General features: G+C 42.5%; 1 protein-coding gene across 1 annotated transcript in view; it reads left to right on the top strand.

The window, feature by feature from the left end:
* The window catches only part of ift122 (intraflagellar transport 122 homolog (Chlamydomonas)), a 48,491-nt gene that overhangs the window by 29,109 nt on the left and 1,456 nt on the right, over positions 1-17,926 (top strand). Inside the window, exons 17-26 of the mRNA XM_079382856.1 lie at positions 9,452-9,613; positions 9,842-10,008; positions 10,390-10,561; positions 10,834-10,936; positions 11,672-11,812; positions 11,930-12,027; positions 12,842-12,942; positions 14,067-14,232; positions 14,306-14,417; positions 16,022-16,147. Of these exons, the coding sequence (XP_079238982.1) occupies positions 9,452-9,613; positions 9,842-10,008; positions 10,390-10,561; positions 10,834-10,936; positions 11,672-11,812; positions 11,930-12,027; positions 12,842-12,942; positions 14,067-14,232; positions 14,306-14,417; positions 16,022-16,147 (1,348 nt within the window). The remainder of the gene's footprint in view (positions 1-9,451; positions 9,614-9,841; positions 10,009-10,389; positions 10,562-10,833; positions 10,937-11,671; positions 11,813-11,929; positions 12,028-12,841; positions 12,943-14,066; positions 14,233-14,305; positions 14,418-16,021; positions 16,148-17,926) is intronic.

Genomic DNA, 17,926 nt, shown 5'->3' with positions numbered 1-17,926 from the left:
TTTTCTAAATACTGTTAATTGAAAGAATTTGTTGTGGAGTGAGGGGAACTAAAATAGCCTAGCTATGTTTACAGTGTTTATTATAATGTTTGTAAACATTTCGCGTCTGCATTAGGCCTATTTCTGAATGAAATAATAAAATGCGACTTGTACGTGCCTTTTCTCTCTTTCTCTCTCTCTCTCTCTCTCTCTCTCTCTCTCTCTCTCTCTCTCTCTCTCTAAAAAATGCAATTTTTTATATGCACAGCATATTTTAACCATGCAGCAAACCTTTTTTAAATATTTTGATAAATTACTGAAAAAAGAACATCCCTGAGATGAAGGAAAAAAAAAAAAAAGACAGAAAGGAAATCGGCCAAACATATCGGCCAAAACATTGGCATCATATATCAACCATTGGCTGCCCTGATTTGTAAATATCGGCATCGGCCAGAGAAAAACCCATTTCGGTCGACCTCTAGTACACACACATCCAAACTGATCAGCCACTGCACATATACCGATATATGAGACTCCATGTGACATAAACACAAAAATTTGGATCTGTTCATGTATAATAAATGGACTAATAAATTGACTACATTTATTTTATATTCATGGGCTTTTTGTGTTAATACTATAACCTGCTAGTAAAACCTGAAAAGCAATTTTTGGTCCCCATTAGGAAAATTAGTTAGTCCCTATTAGTTTATAAATCATACTAGACGATGTCTCTTTGAAAATGTTTTCTGTGAGGGGTAGGGTTAGAGATGGGGGAGAAAATATGCAGTTTTTACAGGATAAAAATCATATCTACAACCCGAAATCCGGAAATGTTGGGTTGTTTTTTAAATTTGAATAAAATTAAAACTAAATAAATTTCAAATCACATGAGCCAATATATTATTCACAATAGAACATAGATTCAAGATTTTTATTTGTCACAATAGCAATATAGAAGTAGTGTGCAAAAAGTTGTACAGGGTATTTACATAGCAGCAATACGAGGTAGAAAAAAAATTATGAATAACTTATTGATATAGTGATATTTACATGGAGTCATGAGATGTTATGACACAGAGTTTAGGAGCCTGATGGCCTGGGGGAAGAAGCTCATCCTAAGTCTCTCAGTTTTTGCCATCAGGCTACGGAAGTGCTTGCCAGATGGTAGCAAAGTGAATAGACGGTTACCAGGGTGATTTGAGTCCTTAATGATTTTGACAGCTCTATTTTTGCAGCGTTTGAGGTAGATGTCCTGCAGAGAGGGGAGAGCAGACCCTGAGATGCGCTCAGCTAAGTGCACAACTCTCTGTAGTGCTTTGCAGTCCTGATTGGAGCTGTTACCATACCACACTGAGATGCACTGAGTCAATACACTTTCTATGGTCCCTGAATAGAAAGTTTTCAGGATTGCTGGTGAGACCCTGAATTTACTCAGCTGTCGCAGATGGTACAGTCTTTGCCTGGCTTTCTTAACCTGTGTTTGGATGTGTGTAGTCCAAGTCAGGTTCACCGAGGTACTTGAAGCTACTCACCCTCTCCACAGGGGTCCCACTGATCATAAGAGGAGTGTAGGGATGCTGCTGTCTCTTCCTAAAGTCCATGATCAGCTCTTTAGTTTTCCTCACATTCAAAAAGAGACAGTTGTCCTGGCACCATGATGTGAGTCTCTCTACCTCATCCAAGTATACGGTCTCATCATTGTTGGAAATGAGGCCCAGAACCACAGTATCATCAGCGAATTTGATAATAGATGTGGAGCTGTGAGAGGACACGCAGTCATGCGTGTAGAGAGAGTAAAGCAGGGGACTCAGGACACAGCCCTGTGGGGCTCCTACGTTCAGGGTGATGGAGTTTGAGGTGAACTGGCCAACTTTCACCACTTGAGGTCTGCCAGTGAGGAAGTCTTGAATCCAGTCACAGAGTGAGGAGTTTAGGCCGAGGTCCGTGAGTTTAGAAGCTAGCTCGATGGGGACTATAGTATTGAAAGCTCAGCTATAGTCAATGAATAGCAGCCTTACATAATTCCCATTGTTGCTGTCCATGTGTGTGAGGGAAGAGTGGAGGACGTGAGAGATGGCATTGTCAGTAGATCTATTTGGGCGATAGGCAAACTGGAGAGGGTCCAAGGTAACAGGGATGGAGGAGCAGATGTGGCTCTTTACAAGTCTCTCAAAAACCTTCATGACTATTGATGTGAGGGCAACTGGGCGATAGTCATTCAGGCAAGATGGTTTATTGTTCTTTGGCACAGGGATAATGACAGATTTTTTAAATGAGATGGGAACCACGGAGGTAGCAAGGGACTCATTAAAGATGGAAGTGAACAAACCAGCTAGCTGATCAGCGCAGGACCTCAGAACACGGTCGGTTATCCCATCAGGTCCAGCTGCTTTCCTGACGTTCACTTTCTTTAGCGCCCTCCGAACCTCATCCTTCGACACGGTGATTACAGGATTATCGCTGCTCTGCCTGCTGCTTCCTGACGCGCTGGTCAGCAGAGTCGCGCTGCCGCCGTTGCAATCGAAGCGGCCGTAGAAGATGTTTAACTCGTCGGCCAGCAACGGATCTGCTCTTACCTCTGCGGAGGATTTGTTTCCGAAGGCACAGATGGTCCTCAGTCCCTGCCACATCCGTCAAGAGTCATTGAGCTGGAAATGAGACTCAATTCTATCTCTGTATCGGTGTTTGGCGGCTCTTACTGCGCGTCGGAGAGCATAGCACGATGCTTTGTACTCGCTCATATTCCCGGTCAGAAGAGCCTCATTGTAAGCGGCAGTGCGTTTGTTAACCGCAGCACGGATTGTTCTGTCCACTGCAATAATAAAGGCAGCGTCAGGATGTTTGTTGATGTAGCCGCTGAGCACATCGTGAAGTTTAGACAAAGCCAAGCCGGTGTCTGCCTGTGGTGGAATGTAAACATCAGTAACAATGATCGATGAAAACTCCTGGGGCAGATAAAATGGGCGGCAAATAATGGAAAGATGTTCCAGATGAGGCGAGCAGGAACGCGACAGAATGGAGAGATTCCTGGGGTCACACCATTTCTTGTTGATCATGAAACACACTCCTCCACCCCTGGATTTACCGGCCTCTGCTGTTCTGTCCATCCGAAAAACAAAAAAGTTCTCACTCTGCATTACAGCAATGTCTGGGACCGAGGGCGTAAGCCATGTTTCAGACAAACAAAGGATGTTGCATTCCCTTATGTCCTGTTGGAAACTTATCCTTGCTCTAAAATCGCCCATCTTATTCTCCAAGGATTGGACATTTGTGAGCAGAATGCTCGGAAGAGGAGGATTACTTTTCCTGAGTCTGTCTCGAATCCCAGCGCGTTTCCCGCAGTGTTTCTTGATCCGTCGCCTCGGGGGGGTTATTGTTTATCTTGTTATAGTTATTCTTGCAATGTTTTTGAGATGATAGCATGCTGATTTAGTTACTGCTTTGACATGACTACTGAAACTAAGGTCTGTCTCCAGAATCACCCCAAGATTTCTGACTTGATTTTTAGTTGTTTGACCCCTAGAGTCAAGGTATGCATTCACCTTGAGAACTTCATCTTTGTTTCCAAATGCAATGACTTCAGTTTTCTCCTTGTTTAACTAAAGAAAGTTCTGGCACATCCAACTGTTAATTTCATCAATGCATTGGCAGGGGGTGTCAATGGGGCTGTAGTCATTTGGAGATAAGGATAGGTAAATCTGGGTATCATCAGCATAGCTGTGATAGGCAATTTGGTTCTTCATCATTATCTGACTTAGTGGGAGCATATACAGGCTAAACAAGAGCGGTGCAAGAATTGAGCCTTGTGGGACTCCACATGTCATGGCCGTCCACTTAGACTTATGCTCTCCTATACTCACATAATAACCTCTCCCTTCTAAGTATGATCTGAACCATTTGAGTGCCATCCCAGAAAGCCCGACCCAGTTTTCCAGTCTCTCTAAGAGTATGTTATGATCGACAGTGTCAAACGCAGCACTAAGATCTAGTAGTACCAGCACTGATATTTTGCCAGAATCAGAATTGAGGCGAATATCATTTATTATCTTAATGAGTGCTGTCTCTGTGCTGTGATGTGCTCGGAAACCAGATTGAAAATTGTCCAGATATCCATTTGACTGTAAGTAGTTGTTCAGCTGATTAAAAACTACCTTTTCAATAATCTTACCTATGAAAGGAAGATTTGATATGGGTCTATAGTTGCTCAACATGGTGTTATCAAGATTGCGCTTTTTCAGAAAGGGCTTAACAACTGCAGTTTTGAGGGAGTTTGGAAAAGTCCCAGAAAGAAGTGAGGCGTTCACCATCAGCTTCTAAACAGTTAAGCACATTTTTGAAAAAGGATGTGGGAAGTGTGTCAAGATAGCAGGTTGAAGATTTAAGGTGCTGTACTATTTCTTCCAAAATTTTATCAATTTTTTTAAAAACACACATAGTCACTTCTTTTTGAAATTGCGGTCGAATCTGTGTGACCTCTGCATAACTTGAGGATGTGCCAATCTCCTTCCTGATATTATTGATCTTCTCAGAAAAGAAGGAAGCAAAGTCATTGCATTTGCTGTCGGAGAGCATTTCACTGGGAATCTGACTTGGGGGGGGTTTGTCAGTCTCTCAACAGTCGCAAAAAGAGTGCGAGTGTTGTTTAAGTTACTGTTTATAAGGTTTGAAAAGAAAGTCTGTCTAGCTGTGGCTAGTTCCACATTGAAAGCATGAAGGCTGTCTTTATAGATGCTATAGTGAATTTCGAGTTTCGTCTTCCGCCACATCCGCTCAGCTTTTCTGCATTGTCTTTTCATGCTCTGAAATGCTGTTGATTTTCTCCAAATTGATTTCTGTTTCCCTGTCTTCTTGCTGACCTTTATCGGGGCAATATCATCAATAACATTCTTAATTTTTGAGTTAAATGACTCCAGGAGAAGATTAACAGAGTCTGCAGAAATGCTTGGTGTTAATGACATTGCCTTCATAAATAGCGCACTTGTGTTCTCGTTAATGCATCTCTTACTGATAGAGACAGATCTAGATTCAGTGGTGACAGATCAATATATCAAAGAAAATACAGAAGTGATCAGATAGTGCTACATCCTTAATAACAATGGATGAGATGTCGTACGGCTTGAGGAGGCCTTAGACTTTCTATCACGTGATAAAACAGAAATAGGCATGCTGGGTTCCCGCTTTTTCTGTAAACATTTGTGAATCTTGTGGGTAATATAGCGGGGACCCGACACATATCACTGAGAGCTGTTATCAGTTGTTTTTGGTTCACCTACACCAGATGGAGAGGAGTTTGGGCCCTGACGTTGTGGCAGCGGCCGGAGAGCTCTCGCAGGAGGAGGAGGGTGAGCTGGGCCTGCAGTTTTTGGTGGTTGTGGGGCCCGCCGTTTTTTAGTTGATATCTGGGGGCTTGCAGCGAAAGAGTGGGAGAGTTTGGTCCCAGCATACACCAGTTCCTCCATTTTCTGTGAGAAGCTTAGAAGTGGGGATGCTGGAGAGAGGGAAAGTGTGGTGAGCAGGGCTTTGGCTCTGGTGTTTCCGGTGACTGTGAGATGTCGTTCTGGCTTCCCTGGCTGTTTTCCAGAAAGTCGTCCTTGGGTGCTGAGTCTTAGAGCTGTTGTAATACGTCACAGTCTGCATGTGATGAGCTCTGTGGGCAGGGCTCAGCTGGGATGTCCATGAGCAGTGCTTGTTGTGGCTGCGTGGTGTTATCCGTGTCCTTGTGGGATTTGTCAACCACATGTTGACTCAAAAGCTGACATGAAGTCCTGTGGTCACTCATATTCTGTCCAGGTGTGTGTGTGCCATTCAGGCCGAGTAGATTGGCACATACCGCTGAAGGATGACGGAGGGAGAAATAGATATCGTCTTTTAGCACTCTTGCACCGAGTCTGTTTAGGTGGAGGCCATCCAGTTTAAACAGTTGTCTGTGGCCCCAGAAAAGATTGAAGTTGTCGATGAAGTTGACTCCTTTTATACTGCAGGTTCTTTGAAGCCATGTATTTAGCCCAAGCAACCGTGAAAACATGTTAGTTCCCCTTGCTGGGAGTGGTCCACTAATGAACGACTGGACTTCAAGACTTTGAAGAGTTTCAAAGAGTTCACTGAAATCCTTCTTAAGGAGTTCTGACTGCTCCTTCCGAATATCATTCTTCCCCACATGGATGATGACTCGATTTGCAGTCTTGTGCTTCATCAGAATGTTCCGAAGTTCTTTGTTCACATCAGAGACGGTTGCTTGAGGAAAGCTGTATGTAGTTGTAGTCCTGCAACTGATGTTTCTGATAATAGCGTCACCCACTATCAGAGTCCTGGGCTCGGCTGTGCTCTGAGCTGAAAGCCGCGGCCTGCTCGACCTTGAGCGCGTGTTAGTAGCAATGTTATCTGTTGGCTGATTCGATCCGTGTTTAGTCACATTTGCGGATTCCTCACCCACATTCATTAATGCTTCAAATCTGTTCTCAAGATGTATTGGGGGTGGTAGGATACCAGTGTTTACAAGTCTTGTCATAGCCGTATCTGGGGTAGAGGATGCTACGGCAGCAATACGAGATACTCGTGATAATCTGATGTCTCGATTGCCTTTGGGTCTCGCTCCCTGTTTGTGCCATCTATTTGTCTGTCGATCTATTTCGGCTTTTTCCTCTACATGTATAAACTGTTGAGATTCACTAGATTCACAGGACTCTGTCACGGAACGGCGAAGAAGCGCCGCGAAAAGACGGAGTCAGGGTCCAAGTGCAGGGAAGGTGCTCTTTAATTGAAACAATAAGGCTAACACGGCACAAAAAACAAAACAACTACCTTTCCCAAACATACACATGAAATCACAAATAACAATTAATTTAGCCAGGCAGAGAAGCGGGAGTGTGGTGCATAAATAGTCCGTGGCAATTGGGAACAGCTGTGGGTGTAATGAGTGGGACAGGTGTGTGTGATGTGACAGGTGTATGTATTTACATGAGATGAGTCCGGGAGGAAGGGAGATGCTGACCTCTGGTGGCGACAGGGAGAAGTGCAGGGCCCGGACTCATGACAGACTTACCGGCTGTATGCTGAGGGGGTCCGTGATGACCATCTGCTGTGTGTTCCACCTGATTTGGAAGTCCAGCAAGTAACTTTGTTTCAAGAACCACAATCCTTTGTAGAAGTCTGTGACAGTTTCTGCAGCAAGTAGATTCCACGGGAGGCATTTTCTCTCGTCTGTTTGGATGTAGACCGCTGTGTTTTTCCGTCTCTGGAATGTAAACTGCTGGGAAAGAATCTTAATTTTCCCCAAAAAATGTGTTGTCTGAGCACTGTGCTGATCTGCTGAAGTTAAAATCTTAGAGAGATCTGAGAAAAGTGCAAAAATAGGGAGCAAAGCGCAGAGCAAGTGCAAGAGCGTCCGAACAGTAGCAAAGCCGGAAGAAAATCAGTATGTGGTTTTGCATTGTCCTGCTGAAATACACAAGGCCTTCCCTGAAATAGACGTTGTCTGGAGGGGAGCATATGTTGCTCTAAAACCTTTATATACTTTTCAGCATTCATTGTGTCTTCCAAAACATACAAGCTGCCCATACCGTATGCACTTATGCTCCCCCATACCATCAGAGATGCTGGCTTTTGAACTGAACACTGATGACACGCTGGAAGGTCTCCCTCCTCTTTAGCCCGGAAGACACGGCGTTTGTGATTTCCAACAAGAATGTCAAATTTGGACTTGTCTATCCATAGAACACTTTTCTATTTTAAATGAGCCTTGGCCCACAGGACACAAAGGCACTTCTGGACCATGTTCACATATGGCTTCCTTTTTGCATGATAGAGCTTTAGTTGGCATCTGCAGATGGCACGGTGGATTGTGTTTACCGACAGTGGTTTCTGGAAGTATTCCTGAGCCCATTTAGTAATATCAATGACAGAATCATGCCGATGAGTGATGCAGTGTCGTCTGAGGGCCTGAAGACCACGGGCATCCAACAAAGGTCTTCGGCCTTGTCCCTTACACACAGAGATTTCTCCAGTTTCTATTAATCTTTTAATGATGTTATGCACTGTAGATGATTAGATTTGCAAAGCCTTTGCAATTTGATGTTGAGGAACATTGTTTTTAAAGTATTCCACAATCTTTTTACGCACTCTTTCACAGATTGGAGAGCCTCTGCTCATCTTTACTTCTGAGAGACTCTGCCTCTCTAAAGCCCGATTCGGACGGTAGCCCGATTGTTTCTCAGGGGTACGTAAGTGATTTTCACCATATACAGGGGGTAGCTGGTGATTTAATTGCCGTCTGAATCCAGGACGTCGGTGTTTTTCTCTCACTACCTCCGTAAAAATCCCAGGCTGAGTTACCTACTGTTTTTTGACAAACACCAAGGTCGTGTGGTAATTAAATTGCCGTCCGAATCCACATCTATGAGTTTACAAGAAGAAATCGATTCAAAATTCAGCGTTTAAACCCTTTTTGAACACTCCCGAACACCGTATGGTAACTGTTGTACTTCTGTGTAATTTGCATACATATTTATTTCTGAAATGCTGGATAGTATTTAAGGAAGGAAAAGGAAGGAAAATGGTGTGTGGCCAAGTATGGTGACCCATACTCGGAATTTGTGCATTTAACCCATCCAAGTGTACACACAGTAGTGAACATACACCCGGAGCAGTGGGCAGCCAATGCCGCGGCACCCGGGGAGCAGTTGGGGGTTCAGTGCCTTGCTCAAGGGTCTCACCTCAGTCGTGGTATTGAAGGGGGAGAGATTGTTGGTTATTCACTCCATGATATATATCGCGTATAATTATATACGACTATAGAGCGTATTTTTTATTTTTAAACAGGAGATTTAAATAATTAAATAATAAATAGGATTATACATTATAAAATGTGATTGGAATAATAACACATTTATTATGTTCGCAGGATCACTGAACTCACTCCTCCACTGTGAATAAATCGCTGTCCAAATCCATGAGTTTTATCACTGAGGTGATATGTAAATGTATTTTTACAGACGTCCATATGAAAAACAATTACCGTCCGAATCGGGCTCAAGACATCCCTTTTATAGCTAATCATGTTACAGACCTGATGTCAATTAACTTCATTAGTTGCTAGATGTTCTCCCAGCTGAATATTTTCTAAATTTCTTGCTTTTTCAGCCCTTTGTTGCTCCGTGCCAACTTTTTTGAAACCTAGTAAAATAAAATTGTACAATTTCTCAGTTTACATATTTATGTTTTCTATGTTTTATTGTGACTAAAATATTGGCTCATGTGATTTGAAAGTCTTTTAGTTTTCATTTTATTCAAATTTAAAAAAACATCCTAACAATTCCTGAATTCGGGTTGTATGAAAAGTCTCCATAAAACATGGAAAGCCGACATATTTCAGTTGTATAATTGTTTGTGTAGAGTTTTGTATGCTGGTGTGTGTGGTAATGGTCGTGAAACACTACATCTGTGTGTCTTACTGTATGTGTGTTTTGTGCAGGAGAGGAAGAAGAGGGGTGAGAGTAATAACCAGCTCTTCCTGGCTGATGTCTATGCATATCAGGGCAAGTTCCACGAGGCTGCTAAACTCTACAGGAAAACCGGCCATGACAGCCGAGCGCTCAGCATGTACACAGACCTGCGCATGTTTGAGTATGCCAAGGTGTGTGTGTGTGTGTGTGTGTGTGTGTTTGATGTCTTCTTCATGATGTTTTAGTATAAAGAGGTGTATTTAAGTCACTGTATGAGTTGTGTTTTTTATGTGTTTTTTTAATACATTAAAAATGCTAGTCCACACATATTGACTTGGGAATACACAGACCCGGTTTACATTAGCTATCTGTAACTACTGCAGATGTGATCAGTGTACTATGATGTGTTTGTATTGAAGGACTTCCTGGGCTCAGCAGACCCCAAGGACACTAAGCTGCTGATGAAGAAGCAGGCCGACTGGGCCAAGAACAGTAAGGAGCCTCGAGCGGCTGCGGACATGTACCTGACTGCAGGAGAACACATGAAAGCCATCGAGATCATCGGAGAACACGGCTGGATGGACATGTGAGCCACACACACGCATGCTGCCATTATATGATGGACACACTCACACACACACACTCTGGGCTTTAGTGATTGTAGATATTACAGTAAACGGTGGTTTATTCCAGTGGTGTTAAACTGAAATGGTCACAGCAGCATGTTGATGATATGGCCTGATGGTTAGCAGACATCTTCCAAAGATGTTTTGAGTCATGGTCAGATATGGAAGGCTTACATCATGTCCTGATCTCCTGTTCCCTAACGATAAATATAAAAACGGAAAAGAAAATCTGCTTAACAAGATGCTAATGTGCACTATGACATATGCACATACAGACAGCACAATGGCTGACATAAATCATCGTCCTCTGTCTCTCTCTCTCTCTCTCTGTCTGTCTGTAGGTTGATAGATTTGGCCCGTAAGCTGGATAAAGCAGAGCGGGAGCCGCTGTCCAGATGTGCCATGTTCTTTAAGAAGTTAAATCATCACGGTTATGCTGCTGAGGTTTATAATAAAATGGGCGATCTGAAGGCGCTGGTGCTGCTTCATGTGGACACTAGACACTGGGATGAGGTACGTGTGTGTGTGTGTGTGTACGTGTGTACTTGGTATTCACTACGCTATGAGGACCAAATGGAAACAAGCTTATAAATCACACCGAATGAAGTGTTTTGAGAATGTAAATGTGCATGTAGTTGTGTGTGAGGTGTAGGTTTAGAGTAAGAGGATAGAAAATACAGTATGTACAGCAGAAAAACCATTACACCTATGGAATGAACCCATAATGCTAGGAATACCAGTGTGTGTGTGATTATCTTATCTACACATTCTGCTGCTTGTTTCAGGCTTTCTCTTTAGTGGAGAAACACTCTCAGTTCAGAGACGACGTCTATGTGCCCTATGCCCAGTGGCTGGCCGAGCATGACCGCTTCGAGGAGGCCCAGAGAGGTCAGTCAAACACACCCTTCACATGCAGCGTGTGTGTGTGTGTGTGTGTGTGTGTGTGTGTGAGTGTTTATGTGGTTTATGAGGACACAAATTTGTATAATGACATGGGTATGACAGAGGTATTACAATATGAAGGTGGTTTATGAGGACTCTGCCTATGTTCCCGTAATTCAAAAGGCTTAAAAAAACATACTAAATGGTGTTTTTTTTGAAAATCTAAAAATGCACAAAGTCTCCTGTGAGGGCTAAGTTTAGGTGTAGGGTTGGTGTAGGGCAATAGCACACACAGTTTGTTCAGTATAAAAACCATTACGCCTATGGAGAGTCCCCATAAACCACAAAAACCAACATGAGTGTGTGCGTGTGCGTGCGTGCGTGTGTGTGTGTGTGTGTATGTGTGTCATTCTTAACTCTTGGAGTGTTCAACAATTGCTGTGAATTCTGCTTCCATGGGAAAAGCATCTTTACTGATTGGTGGATCAGACTGCAGGACAAAATATTTTAACTAGCTTTTGGCTTTGAGGAAGAAATATTCCCCTGCTCAAAAGCATAGAAGTATAAGTGTTCTCAGTTATTGTTTATGTTATACAATCAGTTTCAGTTCAGATTCTCAATTTGGCTCTTGTGTGGCTCTGATCAGGCACAATACTAAACTCATTCACACATGTATAGTGTCATGTATTATTCTCGTTTTTGAAGCTGGTCATTTGATGGCACCCTTTTGATATTGTTCAGCCTTCCACAAAGCCGGGCGGCAGGCGGAGGCCGTGCGAGTGCTGGAGCAGCTTACCCATAATGCCGTGGTGGAGAGCAGGTTTAATGATGCCTCGTACTACTACTGGATGCTGTCCATGCAGTGCCTCGACATCGCCAGAGGTCTCTATGAGCTCATGCTGGATTCTTTGCTTTACTTTGATGAAAAGAAAAGGTCTGAGATGCTTGATAAAGCCACTGAGATATGTTTGGAAGAATGTGAATGTATATCTTCTCTAGATAACTCTGAGAAGAAGGAGGAGATGCTGAAGAAGTTTCACAGTTTCCAGCACTTGGCTGAGCTGTATCACGTCTATCATTCTGTCCATCGCTACATGGTAAGTACGAGACGTTAGCTGCTGTTCATGAGTAATATCAGCTGCTCATCTCCATGTCAGGGGCCTTGAGAAATAATTAATATAGAAATGTGAGATCCAGTACATTACAGAAGCTGCCAGCGTCACTGAACTCCGAAACATGACACGAGAGCACGTCTGTGACCTACAGCTCAGTCTTTATCACTGAAGGGACTATTGAGAATAAGGCAAACTACAGTTAATATTAATGAATAAAATACGTGCAGTGACTCTTACTGTATTAATGATTTTTTTTTACTAACCCTAAACCTACCCTAACAATCCACTCTGAGAGTTAGTAGACATGTAGTTGGCATGTAGTTAAAAAGTTACTTGTAGTTAGTAGACTGTCTCAAGTGGACTATCAAAATAAAGTGTTACCTGTTTAATAACCTCCTCATAAATAACACAAATTCTATTCTATTCTATTCTCTCGTAATATTCTTTATCTCTTCCTGTCCAAGCTTTTCCTATTTTGAATGATGACTGAAACCTTGTTCAACAGACTCTTCTCGTGTTTATTGCCATCTTATGATAAATCACTTGTTGCATTCCTTGCATTATATTCCAGATGAAAATAATAAAACGTTGGTTTCTCTGGATAGTGTAAGGTGAGTATGTCTTTAAAAGGGAAACCCCAATGTCTGCTGCTTTAAGAACTCGAGAGACGTCCAGTGCATGACACTTATACATGTAGAACATGTGTTTCAAAACTGGGGCCGCTGAGATACATGTGAATATATCAGAGACCACTGATACTGCGCTCTGATTCATTCTTCATGTTTGTGTTTTTCAGTCAGAGCCCTTCAGCTCCAACATGCCAGAGATTCTCTTCAACATCTCCCGCTTTCTCTTCCACAACCTGACTAGAGAAGTTCCTGTGGGCATCTCCAAAGTGTATCCTTCACTCGCTGCACACACTCTCGGGCATCATATATGTGACCATTTTTCTTTTATGCCAAAAATAAATTAAGTAAAGATCATGTTCCATGAAGATATTTAGTAAATTTCCTACCGTAAATATATCAAAACGTTATTTTTGATTAGTAATATGCATTGCTAAGAACTTAATTTGAACAACTTTAAAGGTGATTTTCTCAATATTTAGATTTTTTTGCTCCCTCAGATTCCAGATTTTCAAATAGTTGTATCTCAGACAAATATTGCCCTATCCTAACAAACCATACATCAATGGAAAGATGATTTATTCAGCTTCAGATGATGCATAAATCTCAATTTCCAAAAATTGACACTTAAGACTGGTTTTGTGGTCCAGGGACACAAATTAGAGTTGAGTTGGGCTGAAGTGTTGACAGAGTTCATGTGAGATGTGACCATTGCCGTGTGTGTGTGTGTGTGTGAGAGAGAGAGAATATCCAAACACTGGAAGTATGTGTATGATCTGATCTGTCTCTACATACTGTACTCAAACACACAGGTAACTCTCTTCAAAAGGACGGTGGATGTGTTGTGACTCGTGAGTGTGTGTGAAGCAGGAGCAGCACCTCTCATGGCTCACCGGCTCTGCTCACAAAGCTGGCCAGACATCTACTGTACATCAGCAGTATTATCAAATGTCACAGACACACTGTTTTGTTTCATCCTTTAGCTCACACAAAGGTGTTGCATGAATTCAGAAGGATTACATCAGACTTTTATGGTGCTTTTGCCTTCTTTTTGATGCTTGAAGGCACCTGCCTCCTTTCAGTGTAACTACATGAAAACAACAACCAGTACAACCTTTAATGCCCTTTCGTTTGTTTTGCCACAGAGATGTGTTTGGATCATTTAAGTGTGACAGATTGGTAATTTTGGCTTTTGCTTTACATTTAACACTTATACTGGAAGCATACCTAAAGCAGATGTGAATTCCAATATAACACTTTTAAAAGATTTCCTTGTCATCATTCCTGACATAATTTTTGTCACTGATCATGGCTGTGCTGAATTTGTGGCTGCTGAAGAATAAGATGGCTTGTGCTGCAGTGTGCTTGTTGTTGGGTCCTTGACTTGTGGATCAGGGACACGCTGTACGCTCTGGCGAAGCAGAGTAAACTCCTGGGAGCGTATAAAGTAGCACGGCACGCCTTTGAGAAGCTGCAGGGCCTGAAGATCCCGTCCCGCTATCAGGACAGCATGGAGCTCAGCTGCCTGACGGTGCGCTCCAAACCCTACCGTGACAGCGAGGTGTGTGACTCGGGCCTGTCTTACAGCTCTTCTCAGATGCATGCCTGTTGCTCACTGGCTGTGTTTCCTGCAGGACTTGATCCCGATGTGTTACCGCTGCTCCACCAACAACCCGCTGCTGAATAACCAGGGCAACTCCTGCATCAACTGCAGACAGCCCTTCATATACTCTGCCTCCTCTTATGGTGAGTGCCTCACGCACCTGTCAATCAGAAACTGGGCATCATCTGCATTAGTTGCTGAAAAATCAGGAATGCATGGTTTTGTTCCTTTAAACAAGCCATGTCGTGTATTCAAGCCTTTAGCGTGTGTTCAAACACCATGTTCTACACACCTGCTGGTTTCTTTTAGATTCATTCTACAGCTTCTTCAGATCATCTTCAGCCTATGCAGATTAACATTTAGTAAAAGCTTTTTGACATTCAGTACCATTAACATGTAATGCATCAACAAATCAGGTCAAGGCTGTCAGTAATGAAGTGGTGATGTGTCTTTGCAGCATGTTGATGTACTCTATCTGGACAACAGTACTGGGAAACCTGACCGTTACATCAGCAGAGACTTTAAAGGGGTGGTTGATTGTGATTTTTTTTTTTTGTAACGTTAGTTAGTTAGTGTGTAATGTTGCTGTTTGAGCATAAACAATATCTGCAAAAGTTATGATGCTGAAAGTTCAATGCAAATGGAATGATCGTCTTTTTAAATTATGGCAGATTAATGCCTACAAAAACAGCTCGTAAGAACTACAAAGAGCTTCCTCCCGGGTCGGTGACAAAGGGGGGCGGGGTTGTTGCATGTTCCCGGGGGTGGGGTTTATGTACATTTCAGGGTTTGTGATGTCACCGACCCGGGAGGAAGCTCTTTGTAGTTCTTACGAGCTGTTTTTGTAGGATAACAAAAACATTATTGTAGAATAAAGGTAAATTATGGGAAAAACACTGCTTTTTTTTTTTTAAACGAAGCATTAACACATGTTAGACTGCACCCCATAAACACAATCAAGCCTAGAAAAAAACCCAGTGTTCTTGATGTTACTATGGAGTTGGCATCCATCAAACCCGGACTCGCCCGTCAGTCTGTGTGATTGGTGGCTCCACAGATCAGGGTTCCTCTGCTCCAGAGTCCAGTATCTGCTGCTTTACTCCAGTCCATCCCACGCTCGGAGATGTGAGACTTCACGCAGCTGCTCAGACACGGAAACCCTTTCATGAAGCTCATGCACTGTTTCTGTCCTGATATTATTACCAGTGGAAGCTCTGGAATCAGCAAAGCCATTGTTTTCACACGTTTGTAAAAACTGCATGGCTAGTGCTTGATTTTACACCCATTACAGTGGTTCTGATTGAAACACCTGAAAAGGTGTCTCAGTACTATTGTCCATATAGTGTGTTTACGTCAAATGTGAAGCAGATTGAAGTATTGTTGCATCGGTGACTGCACAAACTAATGAAATGGCCAAAAATCATATGAAATTTTAAATAAATCATCTTACACTTACTCTGCCTATATGTCTTGCAGAAAGATTTGCTTCATATCTTTTCAGTAGTTTGCACTAATCTGTGTATCTTGTTTGCAAACCTCACCACAGTGTTAGTCAAATCATCTCCAGACTCAGAAACCATAAGCCACTTCAGTAGTGTGTTTCTGGAGAATGAAGACAGTCAGCCAGTATCTTGGCATTGGTTTTTCATCTTTACATGAAACTGGCGTATCATCGACACAGTACTGTGGTAATGCCTCATGAATTTCAGCCGATCAGTGTTAGAGTTCAGACCTGTTGTGTGTTCAGAGGTTCTGCCGCTGGTGGAGTTCTATCTGGAGGAGGATATCTCCGATGAGGAGGCTGTGTCTCTCATTGACCTGGAAGTGCCTCGTGTGGAGAGAAACAGCAGCTGGCAGGAGATAAGCAGCAGCGGTAGCGTCACACTTATTCACATTCACACTACATATCCATTCACACGCAGAGGAAATACTGGGGAGATTGTGGACTAATTGGAGCCAGTTGTGTGTCAAATTCAGATGCGCTTCTGTGTACAGAACTGTTCAATGACCATTTTCAAGCCAATGGCCAGCATACAGTCATTTAATATGAATCTGAATAATGTTCTTAAAAGAGTTCAAGAACATCACAGAAAACCTTTGCTGGAAAACCATGTTGTCTAGATTGAGGCACATTCTAAGGGTGGGCTAAGCAAATGTTTTTATTACCGTGTCTTGTGCGCTTCAAGACTGAGTTTGCATGCAATCATTTTTATTAAACCAGCACTTCAACAGCAAAATGCAACTGCTTCAGATATCTGTTGCTTGCTGTATGAATTCATAATGCTGATCTCACCATCTTTCAGAATTAGTTCATTGTTACTGTATAACAACAAATATAGATTTTTAGTCATGTATTATATGCGCAGACTCTCTAGGACTCACACATTTAGAGCGATTATATGAACTGATTGGTTAGCATTTAGAATAGTCTGTGGCAGACTTTTATAAGTATCAGACAACAAAATTCAATGAACAATAAGCTAATACTAAGTGATATAGTAGAGAAAATATGTTTGCTCTATTTTGCGAAAATGGTTCTAAGCAAAGCCATGTTGCATGAATTTTTTGAATCAGCGATTCACTGACCCATTCATGAAAACAGTTTCTTACTTTGTTCCTGTATTAATCAGCTGTTTTGAATGAATCGATTGAATAAACGACTTAACTGTCATCTAGACAGTGGCTTGCTGCCACCTACTGGCAATTTTAGTCTCATTTTTAAAAGTATCATTCTATTTTTTCAACGATTTCATATTTCTGCACTCATTTAAAACATTAATCTCATAGGCCCTAATAATTTATCATGCAGGTTGTAAGTGTAAATTATAATTAATTATACTTGTCACTTTGAAAAAAAAATTAAGCCACTTAGCAAAATTCAGCTTTTCAACATAGCTTGTATTTTATTTGAAGTGTTTCCCGTGTATTCTGATACATACATTGTGTCTTGGCCACTTGCCCTAGAACCACCCCTGATGTTAGATATTAGTGAAAGTGTATGTTTGATTAGAGACCTAGAACCTAAACTAAGAAGCGTGTCCTACCATGTTTGGGCTCTCTGGGCTGCTGATCACTGAAATCAAACAGAGCAGCCAGAGGACATACAGTGCAGTGTGCTTAACTCTGTCTGTCTGTGTGTGTGTGTGTGTCTGTCTGTCTGTCTGTCTGTCTGTCTGTCTGTGTGTCTGTGTCTGTGTTTGCCTGTCTGTCTGTCTGTCTGTCTGTCTGTGTGTCTGTGTCTGTGTTCGCCTGTCTGTCTGTCTGTCTGTCTGTCTGTCTGTCTGTCTGTGTGTGTGTGTGTGTGTGTGTGTGTGTCTGTGTTCGCGTGTCTGTCTGTGTGTGTGTGTGTGTGTGTGTGTGTGTGTGTGTGTCTGGCTGTCTGTGTTCGCGTGTCTGTCTGCGTGTCTGTGCGTGTCTGTCTGCGTGTCTGTGTGTGTGTGTGTGTGTGTGTGTGTGTGTGTGTGTCTCTGTGTGTGTGTGTGTGTCTGTGTGTCTGTCTGTCTGTCTGTGTCTGTGTTCGCGTGTCTGTCTGTGTTCGCGTGTCTGTCTGCGTGTCTGTCTGTGTGTGTGTCTGTCTGTCTGTGTCTGTGTTCGCGTGTCTGCGTGTCTGTCTGTGCGTGTCTGTCTTTGTGTGTGTGTCTGTGTGTGTGTG

The sequence above is a fragment of the Barbus barbus genome (assembly GCF_936440315.1).
Source record: "Barbus barbus genome assembly, chromosome: 28".
Taxonomy (NCBI): domain Eukaryota; kingdom Metazoa; phylum Chordata; class Actinopteri; order Cypriniformes; family Cyprinidae; genus Barbus; species Barbus barbus.
The sequence above is the reverse complement of the archived record's forward strand: the minus strand, read 5'-3'. Positions and strand labels throughout refer to the sequence as shown.